This window comes from Salvia miltiorrhiza, chromosome 5, assembly GCF_028751815.1.
Source record: "Salvia miltiorrhiza cultivar Shanhuang (shh) chromosome 5, IMPLAD_Smil_shh, whole genome shotgun sequence".
Taxonomy (NCBI): Eukaryota; Viridiplantae; Streptophyta; class Magnoliopsida; order Lamiales; family Lamiaceae; genus Salvia; species Salvia miltiorrhiza.
This window is the reverse complement of record NC_080391.1, coordinates 28,524,555-28,544,184: the sequence shown is the minus strand read 5'-3', so window position 1 is coordinate 28,544,184 and position 19,630 is coordinate 28,524,555. Positions and strand designations below refer to the sequence as shown.

Genomic DNA, 19,630 nt, shown 5'->3' with positions numbered 1-19,630 from the left:
ACTTCGGTTCACTGGTGATAAACTTTGTCCAACCGTGTCGGTGAAGAATTTCTGAGACCTTTGCAAATTCCGGCTTATTTTCGAATGATTCTTTGTGCACCGTCTGCTCATATCTGACTTCTTTCTCTCTCGATGCCTCCTTCTTGTTGTCATTTTTCTTCATGTTGGTCTTGGCCATTTTGAAAAAGAAATCTGTGAAGAAAATTTTACAGGAAGGGATCTCACAGTAAAGTGCTGTGGATTTTGAAAGTTAGAGAGAATGCAAGAGTGATGGAAGATTGAGTAGTGGTCGTAATGGAGAAATTATGATCGTGGGAGATGAACAGTTTCCTAGGGCAATCGAAAAGACGTGGGCGGTTTGAAATCTGCGCGCCAAATCAGTTTTAATGAATTTTGACGTCCGTAATTAATGCACGTCAGATGAGTGCCTTGAAATAAGAGATATAGAAACAGATATGGAATATTTGGCATGATCTCTTACTGAAAATAGGCGGCGTACAAAGCATGCAATGATTTGAAAAGATATGCATAAAAAGGGGTTTTCAGAATTTGAAAGTCCAATGCAAAACGCAATGTCGTCAATTAATCATTATCGCTTATAGGCCCTATTTTCTTTAATAGTCAAAACAAAAAGTGAATACGAACAAGTTCCCAACAATCAGTCAGGACAACAGTCAAGTACTGAATAAACTTAAACAGAGTTCCCCCTAAATTAGATAATCCATAATCAACTTCAAGTAAATTTAGGCAAGGAGAACAAAGACTGGATAAACATAAATCAGCTTCAAATCAGTAAACGACAATGTATCAAACATTTGTGCAGAAGATCATAACAAGGAAGAAGGGACTAAGATAATCTAAGAACATCATATACAAAATAAAGAGTTTCTGATAAGATGACATTCCTTGATCTTCCTTAGTCCTTAGTTGATGCGGAGTTGTTTGCTTGGCTTCCTTGGAGGACTTCTTTTTGGTTCTTCAGTCATCTTCCCTTTTCCTTTCTTGTCTTCTTCTCGTTTGTCTTTGTCATCAGACTCAGGAGCCTTGCTGAATTTGTTCTGGATTTCCAGTTGCTGTTGAAGATGAGTGACTGTTGATTCAAGAATAGCTATTTTGACTCTCAGCTCATATGATGCTTCTTCTTGAATGAGTAGCCTCTCGTCCAGCATTTGAAATCTTTCATCAGTGGTAGTTCTTGCAGGTCCTTGCTCTTCAGCTGGCGTTCCTTCTTCTTTTGTGTCGGCTGGAGCAGTCTAATGCGGAGGAGATCCATGGTGAACTTCGATGTCCTCAGCATCATCTTCTTTGAGAAGACCTCTGGAAATCAGGTGCAGTCTGAAGTTGGGTGCCCAGTCGTGAATAGCATCCCAAACATTGGTGACTCTGAATTTCTCAAAGATGTTGTTCTCCAATGCTTCCAATTCTTCTTCAGTGAGAACTTCATCAATCTCCTTATATTGAGATTTGGGCAGGGTTTGACGAAGATGAAGAAGAAGTAACTGACAAGAGTCTGGAACTCTTCAGGATTCAGGGAGGCTAAGACAGAAGGAAAAAGGGTTGTGACACAGTGTTCGGACAGTTGTGTCACGAAGTTTTTGAGAAGGTCAGTTTGATTGACAGTGGCTGAGGATGAGGATGCGGCGTTGATGTCAGCAGATTCTTCAAACTTTGCCTTCTTGTTGAACCCTTCAAGACCGTAGTGAAAGAAACCTCTGAGAGAAAGTTCTTCAGAATCAGTTTCTCTGTCATTGGTTGCTTGTGTCTTCTCTGACTGTTGATCTCCCTCATCTGGTAGAGGAACAGTGGGAGCCTGTTGCTGAGTCGTTTCAGTGCTTGGAATCAGCACTTCTTCTGAAGCTTTTGGTACAGTTTCTTCATGATCCTCATCTAGAGACCTCTGAGGAGTGTCAAGTGAGATCTTGACTGGAGATGACAAGCTGTCGAACTTTCTTTTGGTTGAGCCTCGAGTCTTGTAGCGTGGCTCAGAAGTGAGAAGAGGGATTTCAGTTGAGATACTGGCATTCCCTTTGACTGAACTTTTCTGATTTTCAAACAGATGGATGGTGGAAGACACTTGAGTGGTGTTCTTCCAGAAACATGGTGTCTCCTTTGCACTAAAGAGAACGAGTGCCAAGACTCTGGCTCCTTGTCACAGATGCTTGGTGGAATGGGATTCCTTCTTTTCTTCAACAAGAATCTGAAGGTAAGCCTTCTCCCAGTTGAATGGGCCTTTCTGAAGCAGGGTGATCAGCACCAGTTTGTGAGGTCTTGAGAGATGACCAGGGGATCCAAGAGTGCCAAACCAGCATTTCTTGATCATTCTGGCAATGGGTCTGAGATGATGATGAATCCTTGAAATGCTCATAACATTGGTGATGATGCGGTCGGCTGCTGCATTGCTCGTCAGTGCTTCTCTCATGAACTCTGTGGCTTCATCATCGGTGAAGAATGGTGCTGGTCCATCAGTTGGGAGGCTGAACACTTCTCTTGCCGCTTGAGAGATGTTGATGGATATCTTTGTTGAGTCTGAGAAGTCTTCATTTGTGAAAACAAAAATTTCTGTTTTGAGTTCACCAGTCGATTCATCAGTCTTGATGTTGTCGTAGAATTCTCTGATGATCGACTCGTCGAGAAGAAACTCAGGTGAGCATTGAACGAACTTCATCCATCCATGTTTTTCTAAGATCTCGTTGATCTTGTTGAACTCAGCAAGACTCTGGAGTGACTCCAGTGTTAGAAAAGATTCGTAACAGACAACTTCTTGTGATGCTGATTTTCCCATTTGGATTTTTGAGAGGTTTTCTGCAAAAGTCTGAAAACTGATTCTCACAGAAATTGAACTGTGGATTCTTACTGTTAGTCTTGCAGAGAAAGATACACTCAAGGAGTTTTTGCACAAAAGATTTCTCTGAGATCGAGTAAATCTTTAGTCGAAGATGAAACATTTTTGAAGAGAATGTGAGAGATCGTGCATGAGGCGGTTTCAATGAACGTTTGAAATCCGTGCAAATAGAATCGTGACACGTGGATCACTCCGCTTGTTAGTAAAAAGGGCAGGATCGTGTGATCGTGTGTCAACCATTTTAAAATAAGTGTGCACGTGTTAATTAAAAAGAATAAAGAGAGTAAATAAAGTGTCACGTCATACAAAGCACAATTCAGCCGAGAAAAAAAAAATAAAGTAAAGAGAAGCAGTCATAGTTATAAGTGAAATCGTTGAGAGAAGCTTACACAGTAATTATCACTAGTTACATCGATGTTTGAAGTGTAAGTTCCCCCTGAGTCTTATGACTGATTCTCCTTTGAATTCAGGTCCATTGGCTGTTGCTGCACGTTCCTTTCACGTTCCATCTTTCTTCTGTGCTGAAGTGTTCCTCATGAATCACTCCTTCAAAAACTTCTGACGCCATTTTGAATTCTGTCTCTGCTTCCTTGAGACGTTGTAGAAGTTCTTGTTTCTAAGACTGAAGAAGTTTCAGTCTGTTGACCAGTCTGCGCTCCTGTACATTTCTTTTGTCAGATTCGTCTTCATCTGTAATGAAGTGGCGCATGACGATCCTTCGAGCATCTTGCACAAGATCAGTCTCTTTGATGATCTGTTTGTGCTCCCTAAGGAGATTTTCAAATCTCATTCTTAGGTGTTGATACTCTAGTTGTGTTTGATCATATTTGCTCGTTCCTTCTGATTGTGAGTGGGTTGGACTCTGGTTTTCTTCTGGAAAGATGAATCTTTCTTCTTCATCAGAATCCAATGAACCCATCTCAAGTCCGCTGATTCCTCGAAAATATGTATGAACATAATCGCTGGAGGAGTCTTTCTTGTTCCTGTACATTGTTAGAGAAAGCAGGGAGAAGCACACAGGAAACAGGAAACGAACACGGAGCAAGCTGACTCAAGAGTAAATTTAAAAAAATATTGATCAAAGACAACAATTCCCTCAATAGGATCTAGTTCAATTAGAACCAAGTGAGATACAGATAGTTCTTGCGAACAACCTGCTCTGATACCAATTGTTAGGTCCTGAGGGTCTCGAATAGGTGTATGGGGGGGGAATACACCTATAGGCTATTTTTGAATCAATCTACCGACCTCAATCAGAAGGATCTCAGTCAGAGATCAAAACGAAACTTTACAAGCAAACAAAGACGCCTGTTTTACTGAAATCAGTTTTGACCAAACAGGGTTGACGACTGATACTGAAAGCTCTTCAGTAAAGAGTTATCAGTTAAGTTGCTGGAACTTAACTGATGCAAGTAAGGGCTTCAGTCGTGTTTGCTAAAACAGAGATGATAACACTCTTCCTGACTATCGAAAGATAGATCAGTCAGACTGATATCATACGCAGTGGAAATTAAACTTAGTTTCGAAATAGCCTCGGTGGAGCAAGTTGTTGGTTAAGGTTTCTCTTTGCAGTTAGTCAGTATTCAGTTTTATCAAATGAAATAACACAAGTAAGAATGTAAAACTGAAAGCTGTAAACAACACAGAGACTTTTACGTGGATCGAAAAAACCTTTTCCTACATCCACGATTGGTTGATCAGACCAACAATCCACTCCGCAAGTGCTTAACAGGTGCACTGCAAACCGAACCGTGTGCTGCCGGGTGCATGATCACTAATTTCTTAGCAACAAAAACTGCAACTAACACATGCAATTGTAGCAAATAATAAGCAATCGAGTATCGTATCCACAGAGACTGTAAAACCGAAATTACTTTAGCTATTCCCTAAACAGACACTCACAGTAGACAGGCAAAGCAAATAAGACGGTGAATCAAATACTAAACTTAATAAAAAATCTAAACATCAGAAAAACAATGATAAGTAAATCAAATATTAAAAGACTCTGACCTTAGGGATGTACTTTTACTAATTAACTACATGCATTCAACCTATTGATTCAATTACCAATTTTAATCCAACCCTGATGAGAGATCACAGAACTATTCACAAGCTTCTCTAACGAACACCTATGAAAGTAGATTAATTAACCCCTTTTCGCATTCAAGACTCCAAGGAATAAATTAACTCCAAATAGCACATAAAGAATAGCTTCCTATAGCTTCACTTATCGCATTCAAGACTCAAGGCTTACACTATATCATGCATTCCTGAATCGGCTGAACAATTATCACATTCAAAACTCAAACTGAACAGCTATACATGTAAATCATTGATCAGATAATTCACAAGAAAATAAGCACCAGGAATCATGAATCATAAGTTGGAGGGCAAATTGATATCAATAAATCATAGCATCCGTTCCTCTGGCGAGAGCTGCGAATTCGGCAAGAGTAGGAGTATTTTCCGGAGCGCGCATCAAGCTGGAGAGTTGCCTTATTTCACACAATTCTATTACCTTTAGAATTCTACTTTGCATGGTAACTTCCATGGTGATCCGAAGGAAATCTGAAATCTATAAATAGGTCTTCTTTTGACCTATTGAAAGGACCCAGAACCCGAAAAAACCCTAGCATTCATATTTTCAGTTTTCTAGCTTTAGAATTTTATTGTTTTCCAGTTTTCAAGGCTTGGATCAAGATTGAAGATTCAAGCCGCTACTTCAGTTTTTATTCGATTTTTATATATTTCAGTTTTTGCAATTGCGTTATTTTTAATTATGTTGATGTTTTATTTTGCTATGTCTAGCTAGTTTCCTTTAGCTGATTCTAGGGTTTGTAAATAGTTGATTGAATTTATGTAATTTATTTGTTAATACCTTTGTGCCTTCCAATTTATGATTCATAATTCCTGGTGCTTAATTTCTTGTGAATTATCTGATCAATAGTTTGCATGTTTAGCTATTCGGTTTGAGACCTAGCGGAGATAACTGTTTAGCGGATTCAGGAATGTATGATATGATTTTAACCTTGAGACCTAGCGGAGATAGGTGGATCATAGGGAGCTATTCTTAGGAGCTATTGGGAGTTAGTAGATTTTCTTGAGACCTAACGAAGATAGAGAATTTACTAATCTACGATCGTTGCTGCTCTAGCGAGAGTAATTGATTAATTAAGTGATCTCTCATCATAACTGGATTAAATTGGTACATATGATTAATAGATTAATTACGTAGATTTAGTTAATGAATTTACTACCCTAGAATCAGTTGTCTTTTAATATTTGATTTTTCCTACGTGTTTTGATTTATTGTTATTTACGTTTTAGTTTAAGTTAATCAAACCTTCTTTTTATTCGTTTGCCTGTCTACTGTTATAGTCTGTTTAGGAGATAGCTAGAGTTAATTCGTTGTGTCAGTCCCTGTGGATACGATACTCGGTTACTGATTATTTGCTACAATTGCACCGTGTTAGTTGCGGTATTTGTTGCTAAGAAATTAGTGATCAAGTCCGATGAAGAATGTTTAACTGATACTTGACTTTAGTATCAGTCCGCTGATTCCACGTGGCACACATTAAGTAATCAGTTCAAAACTGATTCTTCGACTGTTGCTTCAGTCGGCAACTTCAGTCTTCAGTCTTCAGTCCTTCGTTCTTCAGTCTTCAGTCTTCAGTCTTCAGAACAGCAGGCTAAACTAGAAAAAGAACTCTAACACTTGAGTTCAAGCAGTTCTAGTCTATTACAAAAGAAACCTATTGATTTTGGTATCATCAAAACAAGGAATAGGATATTTCATTAAGTTCCAACAATTTTCCCCTTTTTGATGATGCCAAAACCACACAGTAGTTCTAAGCAAGAAAAAGACTGAACTCAGAGCACAAGTTCTAAAACAGGGAGAATACAATTCCCCCTTAATAATAGAACCTAAAACTTGTACTTAGAAAAAGAACACAACAGTTCGAAACAGAACAAGGACAAGACAGAAAAACATTAATCAGAGCCTGGACAAAAAGTCATTGTCTTCAGGTTGAGATTAAAAGAAGTTATTTTCATTAAAGAAAGACTGATGAGACATCAGTCGAGGTACAGGGCAAGACATACAAGAGAGCAAAAACAACAAAGAAAACACATGGGAAACCCATGGACTCCAGCAATATGCTTGTCTGCGCCTTGAACTTCTTGATCTTCATCTTCAGTCTTCATGTTCCTAAACTTGTTCCACTCACACTTAGTTTCTGTTGACTTGAGGTCTTTACTGAAATGTCATCCTTACAACTTCTGGTGATCCTTTTGCTTTACCATCTTCAGTCTTTCGAGAAGATGTAGGAAACTACCTTTGAGAAGGTTTTTCTCTGACTTCCTACTTTCCCCCTTTATGGCAACATCAAAAAGAGAGCTGGTGATGGAAGCTATGATCGGATAGAACTCAATTCCGATTCTCAAGCATTTGTGAGAGGACTTGAGAAAAGGATGAGTCCAGAGATGCAGAAGAGGAAGACGCCAGTGGGGAGGTGAGAGATGAGAAGGGAGACGGAGAAGTGAAGGAAAGAAAAGTATGCATAGCATTTTGGAGATATTCATGAGATGCGGCTATGCTTACAAACCTTAAAGGGAGAGGGGGAGATGGAGGAGGCTACCTTAGAAAAGGGAGAAGGCTGCCTTGGAGGAAGAAAGAGAGGCTTAAGAAGAAGAGAGAGGTGACGGGGGTGGAGAAAGAGGGAGAGTACGGGAGAAGGGCATGAGAAGGAAAAATCGAATCAGTGACAGTCGTGAGGACTAACACAGTCGATTTGCCAGCACGAGGTCTTTGAAGGAAGGACCTTGTGCGGCTGAAGATGCCGGCTGACAACGAGAGAGAACTCGTTATTGTTGCATGCCATGGAGGTGTACAAGATATCTGAAATAAACTTGATAACCTCCGGAAGCTTTGAAGCTCCTTGGCACCAGGCATGAGAATGGAAGACACTCGCGTCGCTGGATATAAGTGAGGGTGGAGACAAGTTTGACGTCGGAGAGACGTTGAGATCCAGTGGAAGGGTCCGGTGAAGACCAAGTATGTGAGCGTCATTCTCCCACTCCATGACTTCGCAGTCATTGATTTCTCCTTTGTCGGAACAATATTTATCTCTGCAACTTTTTGAAAGATTTGAAAATTTTCTCACAGTGAAGGCTGTGGAGAGTTGTTAGTTGATGCAGAAAAATAAACTAAGACATCAAGGTATAAATAGACAATTTTACCAAGAAGGAAGATGAAAAAGTTTTTCGAAAACTGTGCCTAAAATGTTTTTGAAGGAAAATTTCAAGTCCGTCGTCACTGCAGGGGACGAAAGCTTCAAAAGGTGAGAAAGATCATTGCATTTTGTCAAATCAATGAGATTCTCAAGAAATTTTATTCCATAGGCAAAAGGTTGGAAATTAAAGATTAGGACAAGTTAAATCAAAATCAAATCTTCTTAAAAGTACTTGTCCTTCACGGATATTTCATTTTCCAACAATCAGTTAAAGATTTTGAAACACACTGATCAGTTAGAGAAATCTTTTCAAAACAAACAAAAGACTCATAACTGAAATAACTGATTTTCAAAGTGTAAGTTGAAGATACATACTGGTCGACTGATCATTGTAGTCAGTCGATACCACTGATTCTGGATGACTTATCATAATAAGTTCTCTTCAGATGAAGACTTGTCATCATTGCTTTCGACGTCAGCAGTTGTAGAGTACCAGTTGGTTGTCCACTAGTCATCGTGACTGTTGAGGAGAACTTCAAACAAAACATCACTCTTCTGGGTTGATGAGGTCGATCCTTCCACACAGATCATTGAACCTTTCTTCAGGAAGAGTTTTGGTCAGCAAGTCTGCTCTCTGAACAGCGGTTGGAATCCATTCAATAGAGATATTCTTCTTTTCGACGTGATCACGAATGAAGTGATGTCGAATAGCAATATGCTTGACTCTGGTGTGATGAACTGGATTCTGTGAGATTGCAATAGCACTGGAGCTGTCGCAATAGATTGGGACTTCTTTTTCTTCGATCCCATAGTCCTTCAGTTGTTGGACTAACCATAGGAGTTGCGAACAGCAGCTTCCCGCAGTAACATATTCAGCTTCAGTTGTGGAGGTGGCAACTGAAGTCTGCTTCTTTGAAAACCATGAGATAAGCTTGTTGCCTAGGAATTGACAAGTTCCCGAAGTTGATTTGCGATCAATTTTGCATCCTGCAAAATCTGAGTCTGAATATCCGGTGAGCTTGAAGTCATCGTCAGCTGGGTACCACAATCCTAAGTTAGGTGTGCCTTTGAGATATCGCAAAATACGTTTTGCAGCATCCATATGAGCTTCCTTTGGATCTGACTGATATCTTGCACAAACCCCGACTGCATACGCGATATCTGGTCTGCTAGCAGTCAAATACAGCAATGACCCAATGATTTCTCTGTATTTGGTTGACGATACAGATTTTCCTTCTGATCCTGGATCTACTTTCCAATTTGTGTTCATTGGAATCTTGACTGATTTCATGGGCTGGATACCGAACTTGGCGATCAGTTCCTTGGCGTACTTTAACTGGTTGATCAGTATTCCTTCGCTGGTCTGCTTGACTTGTAATCCAAGAAAGAAATTCATTTCTCCCATCATGGACATCTGAAACTTGTTAGTCATGATATCAGCAAACTTATTGCACATGCGTTCAGATTTGGATCCGAAGATTATGTTATCGACATAAATCTGAACAAGTAGGAGATCTTCTCCTTCTTTGAGAGTGAACAAGGTTCTGTCCACTGATCCTTTCTTGAACCCTTGTTCAACAAGATACTCAGACAGAGGTATCATACCATGCTTTTGGTGTTTGTTTCAAACCATATAGTGTTTTCTTCAGCTTGTACACCTTTTCAGGTCCTGCAACCTCAAAGCCTGGAGGTTGTTCCACATAGACTTCATCGGTGAGCACTCCATTGAGAAATGCGCACTTCACATCCATTTGGTGTACCTTGAATCCTTTGTGAGCGGCAAAGGCTAAGAAGAGCCTGACTGCTTCCAATCTGGCAACTGGTGCAAAAGTCTTATCGTAGTCGATTCCTTCTTCTTAACTGTATCCTTTTGCTACTAGCCTTGCTTTGTTTCTCACAACATTTCCTTCTTCGTCTTTCTTGTTTTTGAAAATCTATTTCAAACCAATCACTTTTGCATCGTCTGGTCGATCCACAAGTTCCCAAACTGAATTTTGATTGAATTCATTGAGTTCTTCTTGCATTGCGATGACCCATTGAGTGGACTTCAGAGCTTCTTCAACGTCCTTGGGCTCTGTAGATGATAAGAAACAGCTGAAATTCTTATCTTCGTTGATGCAGTTCTGGTTGATATTGAAGACGAGGTTGTACATTGATCTTCACTGCGAATCCGCTGTCACAAAATTGACTCACAGATAACAAATTATGTTTTAGTCCAGAAACATAGCTAACATTACTGATACTGGCGTTACCCATGTCGAGTACACCATAACCTTTTGTTTCTCCGATTGAGTTGTCTCCGAATGTAATTTTTGATCCAGCTTTCTCTACATATTGAGTTAGATATTCTTTGTAGCCCGTCATGTGCTTCGAACAGCCGTTATCCAGGTACCATGTTCTGATTGAGGCTTTAACTTCTTTCTTCTTTTTGTGTTTCCTATTTTTGACCTGCAAGGAAGAGTTAATTTAGGTACGCAATCAATGTTTGGGTCCTTCATTGTTAGCTCGTGTTCCTTTTGAAATCCATATCTGCTTCAGAACTGGTCTTGGTGTTAATCTCTTGCGCTTTGCCGGTTGTCTGACTGAAGTAGTCGGTGCTTCAGTTGGCACATGAGCAATCTTCTGTTGAGCTTTCCTTTTGAGAACCTCACTCTTGTAGAATCTTTGTCTGGTGAGTTGTTGAGGTCTTCTTTGCTCTACAGAGTATCTCCTTTGAGATACTTGTGTCATTCTTGATTGATGGAGACTTGACTGATGTTGTGGAACATGAGTCATATGATGTCCAGTTGCATGCTGTCGTGATTGCTGTTTGGCTCGTCTGGACTTATCATAGCTTTGTCTCCATGGATGTTGTTTTCTTTGGAACTGAACTGGTTTCAGTTTTTGACTAATGTTGTTGTTCTTCCCCCTGGACTGGTGAGGAAGATTCTGCTTGAGTCCTGATGTTTCTTGCCCTATTTTTGACTGAAATCTGCTTTCCATTCTTCTTAGAAGGATGATTTGGTTGGGGGCTTCCTTGGCTCATCTGTAACTTTGAGGAGGAGGAACATTTGTTCTTGCCATCAATTTGCGTTTCCGAACTTCTTCCATATCATGATCTCATGATTATTCTAAAGTGGTGTTTCCAGAAGTGTCAGCAACTTCTTCGATCATGATGTTCTTTCTTTTATCAGTTGGAGTGACCTTTCCCCTGATGCTTTCAACAAGGCCTTTTGAAGGATAGTTGGTCATCATGGGAGACTTCATCATGCAGTCCTTGACTGTTTCTTCCAGTTTGTGATTGAGCCTCTTGATTTCATGAGATGCTCTATCACACTCTGAAGTAGAAACTCTGAGCTTATCTTCCAGTCTACTGTTTTCCATGATCAGTTGGTCAAGACACGTTTCATCCGGAAAGTAGATGATTGTCTAATTCTTGACTCGTTCATCATTGATCTCCTTTTCCATTTTTTGATTCTGCTTGAGGAGATCTTCGAACATTTTCCTTAACTGACAGTGATCAGTCATGAGCTGATCGTACTCGTCAGTTTCATCGGCTGAGCTTTCTCCAAATTCTGAGCGATCTCCTGAAAACACCAGGGAGTTATCAGTATAAGGAGTTTTTGAGTGAGAGTTTACCTCTGAGCCGTTCATTCCATTGTCGTAGCTGTTGTCGGCCACGCTTTCGATTTCATTGGCCATCAGGGCTTGGCTCTCATCATCTGAGCTGGTAGAGTTGAAGTCGGATGATTCTGATGCTTCTTCGGAAGATCCTGCATCGTCAGCAACCATTGCTTTATTCTTCGCGTATTTGCGATCTTTCTTAGCTTTCAGCTCCTTGCGCTCAGACTGCGTCAGTTCAGGGCATTCAAATAAAAAGTACTCTTTTTTCTTGCATCCAAAGTATTCCACATCTTTTAAGTCGAAAGCGGCTGACTTTCTTTCTCCGCTTCTGTCAGTGGAATATCTGGATCTGCTTTCTCTTTATTTTCCTTTGTAGTGCTGCTTGTGGAACTTCCTGTACTTGCGGAATTTAGACTCCATCTTGTTGAATCTTTCAATCAACAAAGCATATTGACTGAAGAAGTCTTCGGGCTTGAGTTCCGCTGGTTCCTTTGTCTGCTTCTTGCTTTCTTTTGCTGAAGCTTTCAGTGCTTCTCCTTTTGAGGTTGATGGACCATCTTCATCTGATCCTCCAGCCCTCTTGGTTCCATGATTTCTCTGAATGTCGAACTCATTTGCCAAGAGATCAGAGAAAAACTTGTTTGTCGGGAGGCGACTGAATCCTGGCTTGTTCTGATGAGCTACTGAGTAGATCTGCCAATCTCCTCGCGAAAGTTCTCGAAGAATCTTCAGGTTAATTTCTCGTTGAGTGTACTTGTCCTTCGAGATGGATTGAACTTCGTTCAGGATCTGGTTGAATCTGAGTTCCATCTCGTCGACAGATTCATTCTTGAGCATGAGAAATGAGACTAATTTCTGACATCTCCTTTGCAGTTTTGTTCTCCTTTATCTCCTCGGATCCGATGCACATTCCTTCAAGAATGTCCCACATCTCCTTTGCAGTTTTACACTTGATGATCTTGGTGACGTGCTTGTCTGGAACTATACCGGAGATGATGCTTTTGGCAAGGTTATCAAGCTCATCCTGTTTCCTTTCTTCTGTGGTGAAGTCTGCCTTTTGCTTGATCTGGACATCATCGAATGGATCCCTAGAACTCTTTTGACAATTTCAGTGATGATGATGGGTCCATGAGTGATGACTTCCCACATTCGGCAATGCTGGGCGGTGAGGAAGCTTTCAAGCCGAAACTTCCATATGTCGTATTTTTCAATACTAAACATAGATAGAGAGGATACTCTGTTGTGGTTAGTCTCCACATAAAAATATAGAACAGATAACAACAGATAAGACAAACAGCAAGCACTTTTTGAAAGAGAAAGGTTTTTCGAGACCTTTGAGAAAAATGATCTAGTTCAATTAGAACCTAATCAAAACAGAATTGTTCTTGCGAACAACCTGCTCTGATACCAATTGTTAGGTCCGGAGGGTCTCGAATAGGTGTATGGGAGGGGGGAGAATACACCTATAGGCTATTTTTCGAAATCTCAACACAGAAATCAAAACGAAACTTTGAACACAAACTCAGACACTTGTTTACCGAAAAGAGTTTTAACCAAAACAGGGTTGACGACTGATACTGAATACTCTTCAGTAAGAAGCTATCAGTTAAGTCAAAAGAACTTAACAGATGCACGTAAAGCTTCAGTCGAGTTTGATAAACAGAGATGTTATAAATCTTACTGACTATCAGATGATAGATCGGTCAGACTGATAACACACGCAGCGGAAAACTTTTGTTTCGTAATAGCCTGTGAGTTGAGCACGTTGTTAGTTTTAAGTTTCTCTTTGCAATTAATCAGTTTTCAGTTTACAAGAGGAAGAACACAATTAAGAGCGTAAGTACTGAAAGCTGTAAATAACACAAAGATTTTTACGTGGTTCGGAAAACACTTCCTACATCCACGGTCGGTTGATCAAACCAACAACTTCACTCTGCAAGTGCTTACGGGTGCACTGCAAACCGATGCTCGTGCTTATGGGTGCATAGCAAACCTGAACGTGTACTTGCAGGTGCACATAACCGAAAAAACTGAAGATCCAATCTTCAGTACCAACACACCTTGTTGGATTTCTCACTCCTAGCACGCTCTGGTCACTAGGATCTCACGGAGACAGAGTACCTTCCTGAACTCCTTTACAACTCAAACACTCGATTCACTCGGTTGAAGGGAGGTTTGAAAACTTGCCAACTAAACTTCAAAGAACAAGTTCTTTGTAGTTAGTTTGATTGGGTAAACAAGGTTTGCCTACGGTCTAAGAGAATTTATGTAATCAGCAGTGACTGATTTTTGGCTTTGGGATTCTCTTCTTCGATTTAAACTTTGGAGAGTCTGAGTTTTGGCTGAGAAATAATTTTGGCAGAGTTTCAGCTTATGTTGTTGAATCGGTGAAGATTGAAGTGATCCTCGAGCGCTATTTATAGGAGAAGTCTTGAATAGATCCGTTGGCGGAGAAGGTCTTCAAGATTTCTTTCGTTAGAGAGTAATTCGAACTTGCGCTGAGGCTTCAATCTTCGAGGTTCCTTGTTTGGTGAGAACGGCTATCTTGAAGAGCAGGAGATGCGACATCTCTGAAAAGGTAATCACCAAAGAGGAGTGTCCTCTGCAGAGAAAGGACGATCCTGAGATCTCTGCATTTAATGCGGCTGTACTTCTCGAGTATGTAGCTTCCTTTTAACGTTGGAGGTTCAGTCCGATGAAGAATGTTTAACTGATACTTGACTTTAGTATTAGTCCGCTGATTCCACGTGGCACGTATTAAGTAATCAGTTCAAAACTGATTCTTCGACTATTGCTTCAGTCGGTAACTTCAGTCTTCAGTCCTTCGTTCTTCAGTCTTCAGTCTTCAGAACAGCATGTTAAACTAGAAAAAGAACTCTAACACTTGAGTTCGAGCAGTTCACTACTAGAAAAATGCACATAGATGACACTAAATAGATGACGCTTTTCTCTAAAAAGCATCATCTATGAGCTTGTTTTTAGTTTAGATGACACTTTGTAAAAAAAGCGTCATATATGAAGTGTCAAGATTGAAATAGATGACGCTTGTACAAGAAGCGTCATGCATAAGTGTCATGTATACATAACATAGATGACGCTCTATAAAAGCGTCATAGATGACGCTCTATAAAAGCGTCATCTATGTGCGTGTTTCTGAATTAATATAGATGACGTTTTATGAAAAGTGTCATCTATGTGCTTGTTTTTGAGTTAAAATAGATGACACTTTATGAACAGCGTCATCTATGATAGTCTTCTTCAAAAATTTATTTTAATTTATTTTTAATTTTATTTTTATATTTTATTTTTTTAACATTTGAATCCTTTATTTACAACACCATTAATTAATTATTATTGATATTAATATTAAAATTTTATATAGTTTTTTTAAAGTAGTGTTTCTAATAATTTTATTATTATTGATTAAACTATTTAAATTTTGATATAGTCAATTTTTATAATTGAAATTATGATGAAATATTTTTATAAAATTAAAAGAATAAAATATTTGTATATTAGATACAAAAGGAAAGAAAAAATTATTATTGATATTAATATTTAAAATTTTATATAGTTATTTTTAAGTAGTGTTTCTAATAATTTTATTATTATTGATTAAACTATTTACATTTTGATATAGTCAATTTTTATTATTGAAATTATGATGAAATATTTTTTATAAAATTAAAAGAATAAAATATGTGTATAGCTACAAAAGGAAATAATATAGAAATTATAATGAAATACTTTTATAAAATTAAAAGAATAAAATATGTGTATTAGTGTATAGCTACAAGAGGAAATAAAAAGAAATAAAAAGCTTCTAAAAGGGTTTGAACCCATGAGCAAAAGCAAAACCCTTTGTCCTCAGCCAAATACCCTTCGTCCTCAACAAAAACCGCCGCCGCATTTCAATCTCTGCCGCATTGTGACCGCCGCCCAATCCTCCTCCATTGTGACCACCGCCGCGTTTCAATCTCCGACCGTCTCCATCTCGGCAATTGAATCTCCGCCGCATTAGAATCTCCGCCTCCAACAGCGCGATTTCGATCACCGTCGCACCTCCGACGACGCGATTTCAACCGCCGCCTTTTGACGACGACTCTGGAGCAACATTCACGGCCGGAGCTTCTCTCATTCTGCTGCCTCCGACACACTATTGCTCAGCTACCACAACAAACCACCCGATAAGTTTCTGCTCACTTCCACCTTCTCAATCAATCTCCACCGTTCGTTTCCCTTCCTCAAACGCAATTCTCGCTTCTTCGACCGTTGCTGCGCTACCAATTCTCCGTCAGAACCGCCTTCAGAGGATCAGCTGCCTCCATCTTCAGGTACTCATCATTTTTACTTTGTGGTTTCGAAATTTAGTCTCTCTCGCACACCGCCATAGTTGTATACTGAACAAAGAAGACTGATAATACTCCTCTATTCCAGATCCTCTATTCCAGAGATCTCAGCTGAAATTGGAGACATTGCTACTCTAGAAAGTTTTTTAATATCAATTATTTGCTGTTATTTGAAATGTAGGATTTTGGAAGATAATCTACTTGAAGGAAATCTGCCAGAAAACCTTGGAAGTTTGAGTAATTTGAAGCTGTAAGTTAGTCAATCATAATTTTGCATTTTCTATTATGCTATTTATTCAAGCATCCATTAGTTATCTAGTACATTGTGGTGATAAACATTTTCAAATTGCTTCTCTTAATGAATATGATATTTAGGTTTAGTATTATGACTACAAACACAGTTTTGCATCACATGAACTTTAAGAACTTTAGACTAGTGATCAATTTCTTTTAACTTCACATCTTTGGATACTGGATAGACTTAAGTTTTCTGGTTCTAAATTTAAGAATTCTAAAAGTAGTTTGGTGTTTCCTTTTGCTATTCTTGGAATCGGAATGACTACTTTGTGTATCTTGTTTCTCTGGCGAGGGCCATTTCACAGGGGACTGCATCTACATTTGGTACTGGCTTGGGGTTTGGTAACACTCAGTCTTCCCCATTATTCCAGTCAACGACACCTACGCTTGCACAGACTAGTTCACCTTTTGGACATACATCTGCATTTGGTCAAAGTGCATCAGGTTATGGTCAGTCAAATTTGTTTTCTACACCCTCTACGGGTTTTGGTGGCAATTTGTTTTCCAGCAGTTCATCGCTTCTAAGCAGCACCGGCGCCTTGGGATTTGGTCAAACAACTGTGAGTTCTTCATGAACTTCTCTTCTTGTTCCTGCTTATCGTTATATACTTGAACAAACTTAGTCAATGCCTTTTGAAATAGTGTATTCATTATGAATAGGACGATAGTTGATCTCATCATGGCATCATGTATTATGCTTCATAAGAAAGGCAATTGAAGTGTCTATCTGTGCACAGATCTCTTATCCAACCAAGATGTTTTAGAAGGAAATGAATTCACTATTTTGACTGGTGGGGACGAAAAAATATTTAGATACTCAGTTGGGTTGTAGGATTTTGATATGAATGTCTAATAAGGACCTTACAATTACCCTGTGGATGTAATTATCATTTCTCTGACTCTTAAGTAAGCATATGGAAATTTGAGAACCCATAAATTACAGTGGAGTCCTCCACCATGTATAAATGATACATTGTGATATTCATGTGTGGAATGATCAGCATCAATCTGAAACCTGACTACTAAATAAATAAATATATGCTGAATTATAGAGTTTTCTTGTTGCTATCTTCTGCAAGAGATTGTTTTTCATGATATCCAGAAATTTATATTTCATTATTTCTGTGTTGCTTTTTTCCCCCTCAATTGTAATATCTCTTCCTTTCATTTCTCTGAAGCCTTCACTTTCTACTCCATTTCAATCGGCACAGTCAGCTCCTGGGGGTTTCAACTTTAGCAATTTTGGCCAGTCACAAGCAGGTGAATCATTATTGTTGAGAATTTTCAGTTAATGTCATTTGCTAGTGCTCTCTCTCTGTAGCTTATAATGCAGCATCCCTGGCAGTTATTAATTATCTTGTATTTGCAGCTGCTCCAAGTGGCTTTGGTGGCACCCCTGGCATGTTTAGCAATACTGCTTTTGGACAAGTGTATGTCACTTGTTTCTTCACTTTTCTGATCTTACACTCTATTGTGATGAAATTATTGGATTCATAATTTGCATGGTCGATCTTTTTTTTATTCCCCTTAGTTATGGTAGCCCTGTTATTCATCGTCCATGCTCTTTTTTGTTAGTCGTTACTGAGGTTTGTTCATGGGTAAATCTGGTTGAAACTGCAATTAAATTCTGAGCTATGTGCTCTTTTATTGCCTATTACCTATCCAATGTACCACTCTGTCTACAATTAGGCTTACACTTTGGTCAGTTGGTGTAGTTATTACAAAATTAGAATGTCGCTTTGGTTCTGGTTGTCTTAATTCTCAATCATGTCATGGGAATAACTATGTCCCATGACCTAGCCCTATTATACCTTGACCACCTCAAAATTCCGTCTTACTTTATATTTGTGGTTTGAAGACATAATGGATTTCTCTTTAATCTTTTTATGAGCTTGAAATTGTATTGGAGGGTTTTAGTATCATAGAAGTCTCTTTTAAGCCATCTTTAGCGTGGCCTGACCTGAATCTCCTCCTTTCTTCCTCCTGTGCGGTGATATGAGTTGCTTTACTTTCATTTTACAGGCCTGGCACTCAAGGTACTGTTGCTGCACAAGCAGCTCCCATGACAAATCCCTTTGGAACTTTACCTACAATGCCTCAGGTGTCAATTGGTCGCACAGGGACTTCCCCTTCTGTTCAGTATGGTATTTCTACCTAATATGATATTCAAGATTTCTGTTTTTCATTCTTCACTTGGACCTTTGTGCCTTTATTGTAAGAAGTTTATTGTTGATTGAATCGAAATCAAGGTTAATTTTTTAGAAAAGTGTTGCTTGGACAGGTGCAGGGGAAAAGGAGTAAATGCTTTATAGCTTCTTGTAGTAATACCTTGTGTGATCCATGAGGTTTGTCAAATAATCCATAAAATTTATATCTCTCTATTGTAATATCTAAATAATGCATATAACTCTTTAAACTACTTTGCTTTGTAGATTGACAAGTGAAAGGACAATATTGGTTATGAAGACCTTTGTTACTTTTGGATATGATGTTCCAACGGCTACTATTTTGAACTTTTTTTGTTTGTATTAGTTTAGGGTGGATTTAAACATTAAATCCAAACTTGTAGGATATTGTATTATATAATATGGATGTAAGATTGTTAATGTTGGATAATTAATTATGGATATGTTATTGAGGATTTAAATTATGTGTTGAATGTTACAATTTACTGTATTTCAAAATTTAAAACAGGAAATTCAAAAAAAAAATTATATTTCAAAAATAATAGATGACGGTGAAAAACTATCATCTAAAACAACAAAACGTCATCTATTGTATGGATACATGACGGTTAAAATGCGTCATGTATAGTTGTTATAGATGACACTTATAAAGCGTCATCTATTAAAACAACAAGCGCCATGTATTTATCATAAATATGACACTTTTGTCATTTGTACGTTCATAGATGACGCTTCTTAAGTGTCATCTATACTATAAAAGCGTCATCTATGAGCGCATAGATGACGCTTCTTAAGTGTCATCTTATTGAGAGGGTATAGATGACATGTCTATTCTTGACACTTGTGGATGTACATAGATGACGCTTTTTAGACGTCATCTATGAGCATTTTTCTAGTAGTGGTTCTAGTTTATTACAAAAGAAACTTATTGATTTTGGTATCATCAAAACAAGGAATAGGATATTTCATTAAGTTCCCAACAAGTATTTTACTCCCCAAATACTTTGACTTGGTTAGATCTTTCCCTCTCTACTGATATGTGATGATATGATATGTGTTGGATTAATGTGTTATGTTGGAGTTGGATTGAATGAGGCTGAAATGATGATTAGTGGATTGTAG

General features: G+C 38.7%; 2 protein-coding genes across 2 annotated transcripts in view; both read left to right on the top strand.

Moving 5' to 3' along the window:
* The window catches only part of LOC131025745 (uncharacterized), a 774,387-nt gene that overhangs the window by 352,840 nt on the left and 401,917 nt on the right, over positions 1 to 19,630 (top strand). The gene's annotated exons all lie outside the window — the stretch shown is intronic.
* On the top strand, positions 3,288 to 18,972 carry LOC131025751 (nuclear pore complex protein NUP98A-like). Its single transcript, XM_057955538.1, has 10 exons — positions 3,288 to 3,370; positions 3,521 to 3,598; positions 16,207 to 16,275; positions 16,401 to 16,461; positions 16,547 to 16,882; positions 17,501 to 17,582; positions 17,692 to 17,752; positions 18,345 to 18,466; positions 18,590 to 18,667; positions 18,755 to 18,972. Exons 1-9 carry the CDS (start codon positions 3,288 to 3,290, stop codon positions 18,664 to 18,666), a joined length of 969 nt encoding a protein of 322 aa, XP_057811521.1. The 3' UTR covers position 18,667; positions 18,755 to 18,972.

Bases quoted from the DNA above. Each gene is read 5' to 3' on its own strand.
- LOC131025751 (XM_057955538.1), top strand. From the start codon at position 3,288: ATGACTGATTCTCCTTTGAATTCAGGTCCATTGGCTGTTGCTGCACGT. The intron at 16,276-16,400 runs GTAAGTTAGTCA...TATGATATTTAG, and splicing joins AGTTTGAGTAATTTGAAGCT to GTTTAGTATTATGACTACAA. The intron at 16,462-16,546 runs GTGATCAATTTC...TTCTAAAAGTAG, and splicing joins ACTTTAAGAACTTTAGACTA to TTTGGTGTTTCCTTTTGCTA.